The 13,010-nt window shown below is 39.0% G+C and overlaps 1 protein-coding gene across 1 annotated transcript; it reads left to right on the plus strand.

Annotated features, from left to right (window-relative positions):
* The first annotated feature begins 718 nt into the window (after positions 1–718).
* Positions 719–6,765, plus strand: LOC18021365 (kinesin-like protein KIN-4B). Its single transcript, XM_006403984.2, has 23 exons — positions 719–1,026; positions 1,376–1,522; positions 1,610–1,759; positions 1,874–2,118; positions 2,373–2,560; positions 2,651–2,775; positions 2,946–2,982; positions 3,072–3,163; positions 3,319–3,426; positions 3,500–3,613; positions 3,709–3,799; positions 3,894–4,006; positions 4,094–4,189; positions 4,269–4,499; positions 4,601–4,681; positions 4,781–4,852; positions 4,970–5,063; positions 5,134–5,165; positions 5,245–5,342; positions 5,436–5,525; positions 5,637–5,852; positions 5,982–6,150; positions 6,252–6,765. The coding sequence occupies exons 1-23, from the start codon at positions 892–894 to the stop codon at positions 6,618–6,620; spliced, it is 3,093 nt and encodes a 1,030-aa protein (XP_006404047.1). The 5' UTR covers positions 719–891; the 3' UTR covers positions 6,621–6,765.
* The last annotated feature ends 6,245 nt before the right edge of the window (positions 6,766–13,010 follow it).

Genomic DNA, 13,010 nt, shown 5'->3' on the forward strand with positions numbered 1-13,010 from the left:
TTTCTCCGAAAACAGTGATTGTTTCTTTTTTCAGTTTTGTGTGGAACACACAACAACAACATTTTAATAGGGAAAATCGCATTTTTAACCTTGAGGGATCAAAAAGGTAGCACTTTAAACCTCAAGGGATTTTCACTAGCATAATAAACCTTCAATCTAATTTTATTAACACATTAAACCTTGAAACTTGAAATTTTTTTTGCACTACCAGAAAACTTGACGGAACAGTAATTAAAAAATTGAATTCATAAATTTAGAGATTGATTAAAAAATAATTAAATTTATTCACGTTTTAAAATAAGTTACCGGAGTTAACTATTCTATCATGGATCATTACTGTTCCGTCAAGTTTTCTGGCGGCGCAAAAAAAATTTCAAATTTCAAGGTTTAATGTGTTAGTAAAATTAGATTGAAGGTTTATTATGCTAGTGAAAATCCCTTAAGGTTTAAAGTACTACCTTTTTGATCCTTCGAGGTTAAAAATGCGATTTTCCCCATTTTAATATGATAAAAAGAGTGTAGTCAGATCTGAAGATAATAAAATCTCTGATTTTTGCTTCAATACACACGGACCAGTGGATTTTTATTTATTAGAAAGTGGAGAAGAAGAAGCTTACGTGGAGGGTAAAGAGGTAAAACCGTGATTCGATATGGGTAAAAAAGGAAATATAAAGATACATCGTATACCCAAACCAGAGAGAGAGAGAGAGAGCAGTGGAGTAGCTTCTTCCTCACTTTTTCTTCTCCGTTTCTCCTTCTCCCGAGGAAGCGACTCGGTCTCGTTTTCATTGCGAAGAAGAAGAAGAAGAAATTGAGACTCTGATTTTCATCATTCTATTCTTTATCAGATTCATATTCCACACTCAAATTCTTAATTAGGAGATTTTCTCGATGGAATTACATTCTTCCTTATCGTCGCCGGAAAGTTGTTCCGTGAAAGTGGCGGTTAACGTTCGTCCTTTGATCGGAGACGAGATTTCTCAGGGTTGCAGGGAATGCGTTTCCGTTTCTCCGGTAACGCCTCAGGTAAGTTTCTCGGTCGTGAATGTTAGAATTAACGGAAGTCAGTTTCGTCTCCGCTTCGCCGTTTACTGCTTTTTATTTTCCCCGACGGTGTTAAATTCCGTCGTCGTTTCACGTTTTTCCTGGATCCGGATCCGTCTCTGACACAATCATTTAATTCTCTCCTTTTTTTTTCTTCTTATAAAACAGTGTCAACATTTTTTTTTTTTTAACCATATAAATAATAAAATGCAAGTGAAGTCTGTGTTGTTACTGATAAGTCAATGAATATTGGTACTGGAGTGTGTTGTACTGTATCTGATGTTGAAGGTTCTTGTTTGAAAATGTTCTGTTTCTTGATGGTACTCTGCAGGTGCAAATGGGAACACATTCCTTCACGTTTGATCACGTTTATGGAAGTAATGGTTCACCATCTTCATTGATGTTTGAAGAATGTGTTGCTCCTCTTGTTGATGGTTTGTTCCATGGTTACAATGCTACTGTGCTGGCTTATGGTCAGGTATACAAATAGTTTCCAAAATTGGTATTTTAGCTTCTTTTTTTTTTTTTTTTTTTTTTTTACATTTGAGTTACACAAATGATGCAGACAGGATCTGGAAAAACATACACCATGGGGGCTGCTTCTAAAGATGGTACAAGCAATGGGTTGATTCCTAAAGTTATGAGTGCTCTGTTCGACAAAATTGATTCAGTAAAGCACCAAATGGGGTTTCAGTTACATGTCTCTTTCATCGAGGTATCATCTGTTTGTTTGCTCATTGATATCTGTCAAAAATTTTCCCTTCACAATGGACTAGTTATCCTTGAATAAGCGTAGAACTCAGTCTGTCTTGTCAAACTTCATCTGTAGATTCTAAAAGAAGAAGTTCTAGATTTGCTGGATAGTGTGCCTTTTAACAGACTAGCCAATGGAACCCCTGGAAAAGTTGTTCTTAGTAAGTCGCCTGTACAGATTCGAGAGTCGCCAAACGGAGTAATTACACTATCCGGTGCAACTGAAGTTCCCATAGCTAGTAAAGAAGAAATGGCTTCGTGTCTAGAGCAAGGATCTCTAACCAGGGCAACTGGGAGCACAAATATGAATAATCAATCTAGGTGAGAGTCTCTATACCCAGTCTTGAGCCAGAAGTGCTTTACTTTTACTGTTAATGATGCTTAGCCAGTATTAGAACGTAGATGTATTGAACATTAAGGAAAAACGAGCATTCATGGGAACATTAGAAATGGTAAATAGAGGCATCATAAAGAGTTACTTCCATTATTTTTTCCTGCTTATATAATGATGAGATAATTTCTTGAGAATGCATTCTAATGTACCAGCATGACTTTGTTATATGTGATATCAAAAGCCGGTCACATGCCATCTTCACGATCACCTTAGAACAGATGCGCAAAATCTCTTCGATCTCAGCGGTTACAGACACCATGGATGAGGATATGGGTGAGGAGTATTGTTGTGCCAAGCTTCATCTTGTAGATCTTGCTGGATCTGAAAGAGCTAAACGGACAGGTTCAGGTGGCGTTCGACTAAAAGAAGGTTCGGAAAACTGACTTCCTATCTTACATCTTTTTGAGAACATTGACTTGCATCTCCATATCCCGAGTACTTCTTTGTTCTCTGAAACAGGAATTCACATTAATAGGGGACTTCTTGCACTTGGTAATGTTATCAGTGCACTTGGGGACGAGAAAAAGCGAAAAGAAGGTGCTCATGTTCCATACCGTGATAGTAAACTTACTCGGTTATTGCAGGTTCATTTCTATCTTTGCACTCATTTGTAGAGGTACTCATTTTTTACTTTAGCATAAACTTTCTAGCAGTAGCAGCGTATTATCTTTATTGGCCTGTACATATCTGTACGGGTTCTTGAAGAATGAATATTACCTAATATGCAGTCATATATGATGTCCTTAAATTGCAGGATTCTCTTGGTGGAAATAGTAAAACAGTCATGATAGGTAAACTTTTGAGTTGTATGAGTTAATTCCCTGGAAATCTCTTAGAATTTCGCACATTAACTCTCTCTTTGTTGGTGTTATTCTTGTAGCTTGCATCAGTCCTGCTGACATCAATGCTGAAGAAACTCTTAACACGCTCAAATATGCAAATCGTGCTCGGAATATCCAGAATAAGCCTGTTGTAAGTACGGAGGAACTACTTAGATGAGCTTTCAATTCTGCAGACAATAAAAGCACCACAATCAGCTAATTGAAAAGTCTCACATATGGAAAAAAGGGCATAGAATGCTCACTTGGGAGCTCTAATAGGGCAGACTCCTTTATTTTGTTTCACAGGCCAATAAAGACTTAATATGTAGTGAGATGCAAAAGATGCGGCAACAGTTACAATATCTACAAGCTGCACTGTGTGCTCGTGAGGCAACCGCATCAGAGGAAGTGCAGGTATATATAACTTCTGCTGATATTCATCAAAAGGTTTAAAAACTACTCGTCATAACATAGCTGCATTTTAAAGGTTATGCGAGAGAAAATCATGAAGCTAGAGACTGCCAATGAGGAGCTTTCTCGAGAACTTCACATGTATCGCAGCAAGAGAGCTACTCTTGACTATTGCAATATTAATACACAGGTAATTGCTGTATACATTAAGGAATAAGAATAGATATATCTGGCAATGATCTTCACTTTTGAAAACAAGAGTTGTTCACTTGATCATATACTCAGGAAGATGGTGTAAGTCTTACAAAAGATGATGGTCTCAAAAGGGGATTCGAAAGTATGGATTCAGATTATGAAATGAGTGAAGCAACATTAGGTTTTGGACACTGGCTTCTCTGAAAACTTATATCATGAAATGCACTCCGCATTCCCCTACCATCATTTCATCTTGCAATCTTTTCTAAATCAAGGTGGAATTTCTGAAGATATTGATGGAGCAGCAAAAGAGTGGGAACATGCACTTAGGCAGAATAACATGGGAAACGAATTAAGTGAACTAAGTAAACGTCTGGAGGAGAAAGAGGTCTAGTCATTACTCAATTGAAGTTTTTTATACCTATTGATAAAGGTTGGATTATTTTGATAATCGTATGGTTTTTGTATATTGCAGTCCGAGATGCAAATATATGGGGTGGGAACTGAAACTATCAGACAACACTTTGAGAAGAAAATGATGGAACTTGAGAAAGAGAAAAGAACTGTGCAGGTGAAATAAAACATTCTAGTTTTTCTCGGTATACATCTTTCTTATGTTTCAATACCCGAATCATGAGTTATGTCTACAGGTTGAGAGAGATATATTGTTGGCTGAAGTAGAGGAGCTTGCTGCTAGTTCTGATAGACAAGCACAAGTTGCAAGAGATACCCATGCACAAAAATTAAAAGCACTCGAGACACAGATTTCAAATCTCAAGAAGAAACAAGAAAATCAAGTTGAGGCCTTAAAACAAAAGCAAAAGAGTGAAGATGCAGCAAAGCGTTTACAAGCTGAAATACAATGCATTAAGGCTCAGAAGGTTGCGTTTTGTTCGACTTTAGCTATTGGATTTTTTTCTATAATACTAGACCACGTAATCTAGATCTACATTTTGTCTTTTGTTCTTTTTATGTTATCCAGGTTCAACTACAACAGAAGATGAAACAAGAAGCTGAACAATTCCGGCAATGGAAAGCCTCTCAGGAGAAGGAATTGTTGCAGGTACTTTTATCTCCATCCACTTCATCATCTCTTTATTCTCCTTCAAATTTTTTAGCTTGAACTAATCCCAAGTCTCCCTTTTTATCTATATTTGGGTAGCTCAAGAAAGAAGGAAGGAAGACTGAGCATGAAAGACTCAAACTCGAAGCTCTCAATCAACGTCAAAAGATGGTACGAGTCTTATGAAATATTTATCTTTCCGCACTTGAAAGAAACACTTTAAAGAATTATCTAATTCGAGTGCCTAAATAAATATCACAAGAGAAAATGCATGTTAATGTCTTGCAGGTTCTTCATAGAAAAACAGAGGAAGCAGCAATGGCTACCAAAAGACTTAAAGAGCTGTTAGAAGCCCGCAAGTCTACACCACGTGATATGTCAGGTAACATAAAAGCCGAAACATACTTTCTTGGTTCTTCGTTTTGTTCATAATCATTTGCTTTCTTTTCCAGTGACTGCCAATGGTCAACCACCAACTAAACAGGTAATAAGAACTCCTAATTTAGATATGGATCCCGCCATCCTGCACAAGTATCAACTGTTTCCTTTGGTACTCTTTGCAGGTGAACGAAAAAACTCTTAAGAAATGGCTTGATCACGAGATAAAGGTTATGACAAAAGTACATCAAGTTCGTTTCCAATATGAAAAGCAAATTCAAGTGTGGGTCTTTTAAACTCTGTTTCACTCATGTTGTTAGCTAGCAGACTTACAAAAAAAAGTTTCTAATCAATAATCTACTCTGGTTGCATATAGACGAGCTGCATTGGCTGAAGAGTTAACTTCCTTGAAAAGAGAGATGGACTTCGCCTCAAGTCCCCATCAAGAGAAAGACGGACAGTTCAGGTACAACATTGAATAAAATGACTCAGTATTGACATTGCGTACAACTTAGTTACTTGAGAGTTAAAATTCACTTTCTGATCTGTTTATATATCATTATTCTCCATGCGTCAGATTTTTTTCACCAAACACAAGGTTGGAGAGAATAGCTTCTCTTGAGAGCATGTTAGATGTTTCCTCAAATGCTCTCACAGCCATGGCCTCTCAGCTCTCAGTAGCAGAGGAAAGAGAGCAAAGCCTACATGCTAAGACTCGGTGGAACCACGTTCAGTCCATGACTGATGCCAAGTTTTTGCTTCAATATGTGTTCAATTCCTCCGCTGAAGCAAGGTAACAACTCTTAAATCTGAATAGAAAAAAAAAGACTCAGTAAAAAGACCGAATTTGGAACGAAAGATTGCTTCTTTCATACATGGAACTATGGAAGGTTGATGTTGTCTTTGCTCAAACATGAAACAGGTGCAAAAACTGGGAGAAAGACTTAGACATCAAAGAGAAGAAAGAACAACTCAATGACCTCCTTTGCTTATTACAACTATCCGAAGTCCAGAATCGAGAGATCCTTAAAGAGAAAAAGACAAGGGAGCAAACATTGTCCATTGCGCTAGCTTCATCATCATCATCCTCGGTTTTTAGATCCGATCCTTCTTTTTCAAATATCTGATTTTCCGAAACTCCTTTTGTGAGAATTTCTCCTTAAAAAGATATACAACATTTCACTCCTCGCAGGTAACTTCAAGAAGCTCATCAAAGCACTATGGATATAATAACGCTAGCGATGCATCGTCTCCATCTTCATATCATCGAGCAGCAAAGCATCTCAAATACGCTGCACCTGGAATAGTCAACGTCTCGGTGAGAGAGTCAGCGGCTTTGCTAGAAGAGAAGAGAAAGATGAAAGCAATGAAGAAAATGGGACAGAGTGGGAAGCTGTGGAAGTGGAAGAGAAGTCACCATCAATGGCTGCTTCAATTTAAATGGAAATGGCAGAAACCATGGAAACTCTCTGATTGGATAAAGCATAACGATGAGACCACTATGCTCTTCATGTCTAAGACTCATGATGATGATGACGATCACTCGTGGAATCGACACTAAGATTTTTCAAGTTGCTTTAAGCTGTACTTAGGTTGATTCACAATACATCTGTATATATACGAGTTTTTTTTTTTTTGTTAATAGATTTATAGTTTTTCCGTTGGGTCAACAGCCTAAGAACAGTTGTAATACTTTTTTCAACAGAAAAGTCCGTTGGTGTATGCTTATGACTGAGTTGCACACTAATGATCGAACTTTTTTCTGAATTTCGTTTTAACTAAGGCTGAATCCTATAAATTGTGTACCAAGTTAGAGACATTCTTCCCCAAATGACAATGAGAGTGAACAAAATCAACAACTTGAACTTTCTGTAAGGGACAATTAAAGCAAATTAACATTTAGTGTGGTGGATCCGAAGTTAAAAGTTGAACTATTTTTTTGGTATTCATGTAGATATGAAAAGTAATTAAAATCAACTACCTATAAAAGTCGTTAGCTTTGGCGCCGAATAAAAACAAATTTCAACTTACACTACAATGACGGAATATTCAAAACCACATGTCCGTGGTGCACGTTATCTTTGTTGAGATAAGTTTGAAATCTTCTAGAAATACTTGAGGAACAAGTTGTGGTTATCCTTTTCTATTGAGTTATAATAGGAAAAGGAAAAAGGACATATTTAGGAGTTAGCTAAATATGTAATATTTCTATTAAGATTTGGAGTTATCAAACCTATATAAGGAGTTGCCAAGTTGTGGTAAAGCTTATGGGATTGAGGCTTAAGTTTTTGAGAAGTTTTCTTAAGCAATAAGAAGAGTTATTTCTTAATCTTGATCTCACAAAGCTTTCAATTTCTTTAATTGGTATCAGAGCACAAGAAACGATCATAACAACCGATGGGTCCAGACGGAAAAACAGAGAGCAAGGCAGAAGACTCAGGAGAAGCATCGTCACCGATGTCGAAGATGAAAGAAGGTGGGGGCTCGTCCTCTATAAAGTGTCCAATGCTGAATTCATGCAATTACACGGTTTGGTCGATGCGCATGAAGGTACTGCTGAAAGTACACAAAGTATGGGAGATAATAGAATCGGGTGAGATGGTTGGTGATAAGAACGATTTGGCGGTGGCCTTGATCTTTCAATCAATACCCGAAACCCTCATACTACAGGTTGGAGAACTGGACTCGGCGAAAGATGTTTGGGAAGCGATCAAGGCTCGACATCTTGGAGCAGATCGTGTCAAGGAGGCGCGATTACAGACACTCATGGCAGAATTCGATAGGCTTAAGATGAAGGATAATGAGAAAATTGATGACTTCGTGGGCAAGCTATCCGAGATGATCTCCAAATCAGTTGCGTTGGGAGTCGAGATTGAAGAATCCAAAGTAGTCAAGAAATTTCTTTCAAGTCTTCCCCGAAGGAAGTACATTCATATAGTGGCCTCTTTGGAGCAAGTGTTGGATCTAAACACAACCTCTTTTGAAGATATCATAGGCCGTATAAAAGCCTATGAAGAGCGAGTAGCGGATGAAGAAGATACTCAAGAGGAACAAGGAAAGCTGATGTTAGCCAACGCAGACTCACAATCCACGCAATCTTATCAAAACTTTGGTAACAGGGGCAGAGGAGGAAGAACCGGTGGCAGGGGAAGAGGTCGAGGAAGATCTAATGACAGAAAGGATACGTCAAAGATTCAGTGCTACCGGTGTGATAAATTTGGTCATTACGCCTCAAATTGTCCAGAACGCCTGCTGAAATTACAAGAAGCTCATGAGAATGAGCAAGACTCTCAAGAAGCTGACGAATTACTGATGCACGAGCTAGTCTACATTAATGAAGAAGGGATGGAAGATGGAATGGTTTATCTTAATGAGAAGAACGTTAAACCACAAGACTTTGAGACATGTTCAGCTGAAGATAATGTCTGGTACTTGGATAATGGTGCGAGCAACCATATGACTGGAAACTTGAGGTATTTCAGTACTATTAACGAATCGATCACAGGAAAGGTGAGGTTCGGAGACAATTCACGCATCGATATCAAGGGAAAGGGTTCGATCACTTTCACAGCCAAGGGAGGAGAGAGGAGAATTCTTAATGACGTCTACTACCTGCCAAAATTGCAAAGTAATATTATCAGTCTAGGGCAGGCAACAGAGTCGGGCTGTGAAGTGAAGATGCGTGAGAATTTTCTGACGTTACACGACAGAAGAGGAAATTTGATCGCAAAAGCAATTAGGTCGAGAAATATATTATACAAGGTGATAATGGATATAAGCGATGAGAAGTGTCTGCAGCTAGTTTCTCAGAGTAAAGCGACAAGGTGGCACGATCGGCTTGGACATATCGGGAGAAACTCTTTGAGAAGTTTGGTGAACAAGAAACTGGTGATTGGCATACCTGAACTTGAGGTTGGAGAAGAAATATGCTCATCGTGTCAATTAGGGAAGCAAACAAAAAAGACTTTCCCCTCTGCAACTATGTTTCGTGCCAAGAAGATTCTAGAACTTGTGCACGGTGATCTGTGTGGTCCGATATCACCGACAACTGCAGCAAGGAACAGATACATTAAGGCTCAGAAGGTTGCGTTTTGTTCGACTTTAGCTATTGGATTTTTTTCTATAATACTAGACCACGTAATCTAGATCTACATTTTGTCTTTTGTTCTTTTTATGTTATCCAGGTTCAACTACAACAGAAGATGAAACAAGAAGCTGAACAATTCCGGCAATGGAAAGCCTCTCAGGAGAAGGAATTGTTGCAGGTACTTTTATCTCCATCCACTTCATCATCTCTTTATTCTCCTTCAAATTTTTTAGCTTGAACTAATCCCAAGTCTCCCTTTTTATCTATATTTGGGTAGCTCAAGAAAGAAGGAAGGAAGACTGAGCATGAAAGACTCAAACTCGAAGCTCTCAATCAACGTCAAAAGATGGTACGAGTCTTATGAAATATTTATCTTTCCGCACTTGAAAGAAACACTTTAAAGAATTATCTAATTCGAGTGCCTAAATAAATATCACAAGAGAAAATGCATGTTAATGTCTTGCAGGTTCTTCATAGAAAAACAGAGGAAGCAGCAATGGCTACCAAAAGACTTAAAGAGCTGTTAGAAGCCCGCAAGTCTACACCACGTGATATGTCAGGTAACATAAAAGCCGAAACATACTTTCTTGGTTCTTCGTTTTGTTCATAATCATTTGCTTTCTTTTCCAGTGACTGCCAATGGTCAACCACCAACTAAACAGGTAATAAGAACTCCTAATTTAGATATGGATCCCGCCATCCTGCACAAGTATCAACTGTTTCCTTTGGTACTCTTTGCAGGTGAACGAAAAAACTCTTAAGAAATGGCTTGATCACGAGATAAAGGTTATGACAAAAGTACATCAAGTTCGTTTCCAATATGAAAAGCAAATTCAAGTGTGGGTCTTTTAAACTCTGTTTCACTCATGTTGTTAGCTAGCAGACTTACAAAAAAAAGTTTCTAATCAATAATCTACTCTGGTTGCATATAGACGAGCTGCATTGGCTGAAGAGTTAACTTCCTTGAAAAGAGAGATGGACTTCGCCTCAAGTCCCCATCAAGAGAAAGACGGACAGTTCAGGTACAACATTGAATAAAATGACTCAGTATTGACATTGCGTACAACTTAGTTACTTGAGAGTTAAAATTCACTTTCTGATCTGTTTATATATCATTATTCTCCATGCGTCAGATTTTTTTCACCAAACACAAGGTTGGAGAGAATAGCTTCTCTTGAGAGCATGTTAGATGTTTCCTCAAATGCTCTCACAGCCATGGCCTCTCAGCTCTCAGTAGCAGAGGAAAGAGAGCAAAGCCTACATGCTAAGACTCGGTGGAACCACGTTCAGTCCATGACTGATGCCAAGTTTTTGCTTCAATATGTGTTCAATTCCTCCGCTGAAGCAAGGTAACAACTCTTAAATCTGAATAGAAAAAAAAAGACTCAGTAAAAAGACCGAATTTGGAACGAAAGATTGCTTCTTTCATACATGGAACTATGGAAGGTTGATGTTGTCTTTGCTCAAACATGAAACAGGTGCAAAAACTGGGAGAAAGACTTAGACATCAAAGAGAAGAAAGAACAACTCAATGTCTTTTACCACATATCCCTGAGCACCTTGTTCAACTTCTCGTTCCAGGCCCTAGGTGCCTGCTTTAGGCCATACAAAGCCTTTTTCAACCTATAGACTTTATTCTCTTTGTCTTTTACCACATATCCCTCCGGTTGACACACATAGACAACCTCCTTTAAATCTCCATGAAGGAATGCGGTTTTGACATCTAAGTGGTGCACTTCCCATCCATTAGAAGCCGCAAATGCTATAAGAAACCTCACCGTTTCTATCCTCGCAACTGGTGCAAAAACTTCCTCAAAGTCAACTCCGTGTCTCTGCACATATCCCTTAGCTACTAATCTCGCCTTATATTTGTTTATACTCCCATCTGAGTTGCGCTTGACCTTAAAGACCCATTTCAAACCGATTGGTTTGACTCCCATGGGAAGATCCACAAGATCCCATGTCTTGTTCTTTTCTATGGATGCTAACTCACTCTCGCAAGCATCCCTCCATACTTTCTCAGACTTTGCTTCTTCAAAGTCCCATGGTTCCGCATTAACCATAAGTAAAACCTTCTCCCCTTCGAGCTCACCTATCATCACATAATCATCCATCCATTGAGGCCTTCTGGTTTGCCTCGATGATCTTCTTAGAGACGGCTGAGCTTGCTCTGTTTCATCATCACTCTGGTTTTCTTCTGTCTCTTCATCGCTTTCAACGTTTGTAACCTCATTGTTACTGATATTTTCGGTAGTAACCCCGTTACTATCATCCTCCTTCTCTCCACTGGTTCCAGTGATTCCTTGATCAATTTTGAACTCCCCTGGTTTTTCTTCTTCATCTTTGTTAAAACTGGTCCATCTCCATCCTTTTGTTTCATCGAACACGACGTCCCTGCTCACCACAATTTTCCGATTTGATGGATCAAGCAACCTATAGGCTTTGGAGCCAGGTTCAGTTCCAAGATGAAGCAGTGGGCGAGACCTATCGTCAAGTTTCTTGATAAGAGATGACTCTGTTTTGGTATAGCCAATACAGCCAAACACTCGCAAATGCTCTATATTAGGCTTCTTGCCTTTTAGTGCTTCGTATGGGGTTTGGGATGTTAATGCTCGTGTTCCAACTCGATTGATGATGTACGTAGCGTGTCTTACTGCCTCCCCCCATAAGTAATTTGGCACATTCATGTGCTTGAGGATGCTCCTTGCCATCTCCATAAGCGTTCTGTTTCTCCTCTCGACGACACCATTTTGTTGAGGAGAATATGGAGCAGTAAGATGCCTCGTAATTCCCGATTCATCGCAGAAGATTTTGAATTCCTGTGACGTGAATTCACCACCCCTATCCGTTCGAAGCGTTTTGATGTTCATCCCTGTTTCCTTTTCAACGACAGCTTTGAATCTTCTGAATTTATCGAATGCTTCTCCTTTCTCTTTGAGAAGTATTGACCACATGTAACGGCTGTAATCATCAATTAGAACAAAAATGTATCTGTTCCTTGCTGCAGTTGTCGGTGATATCGGACCACACAGATCACCGTGCACAAGTTCTAGAATCTTCTTGGCACGAAACATAGTTGCAGAGGGGAAAGTCTTTTTTGTTTGCTTCCCTAATTGACACGATGAGCATATTTCTTCTCCAACCTCAAGTTCAGGTATGCCAATCACCAGTTTCTTGTTCACCAAACTTCTCAAAGAGTTTCTCCCGATATGTCCAAGCCGATCGTGCCACCTTGTCGCTTTACTCTGAGAAACTAGCTGCAGACACTTCTCATCGCTTATATCCATTATCACCTTGTATAATATATTTCTCGACCTAATTGCTTTTGCGATCAAATTTCCTCTTCTGTCGTGTAACGTCAGAAAATTCTCACGCATCTTCACTTCACAGCCCGACTCTGTTGCCTGCCCTAGACTGATAATATTACTTTGCAATTTTGGCAGGTAGTAGACGTCATTAAGAATTCTCCTCTCTCCTCCCTTGGCTGTGAAAGTGATCGAACCCTTTCCCTTGATATCGATGCGTGAATTGTCTCCGAACCTCACCTTTCCTGTGATCGATTCGTTAATAGTACTGAAATACCTCAAGTTTCCAGTCATATGGTTGCTCGCACCATTATCCAAGTACCAGACATTATCTTCAGCTGAACATGTCTCAAAGTCTTGTGGTTTAACGTTCTTCTCATTAAGATAAACCATTCCATCTTCCATCCCTTCTTCATTAATGTAGACTAGCTCGTGCATCAGTAATTCGTCAGCTTCTTGAGAGTCTTGCTCATTCTCATGAGCTTCTTGTAATTTCAGCAGGCGTTCTGGACAATTTGAGGCGTAATGACCAAATTTATCACACCGGTAGCACTGAATC

Source organism: Eutrema salsugineum, unplaced genomic scaffold (assembly GCF_000478725.1).
Source record: "Eutrema salsugineum unplaced genomic scaffold, Eutsalg1_0 scaffold_16, whole genome shotgun sequence".
Lineage (NCBI taxonomy): Eukaryota > Viridiplantae > Streptophyta > Magnoliopsida > Brassicales > Brassicaceae > Eutrema > Eutrema salsugineum.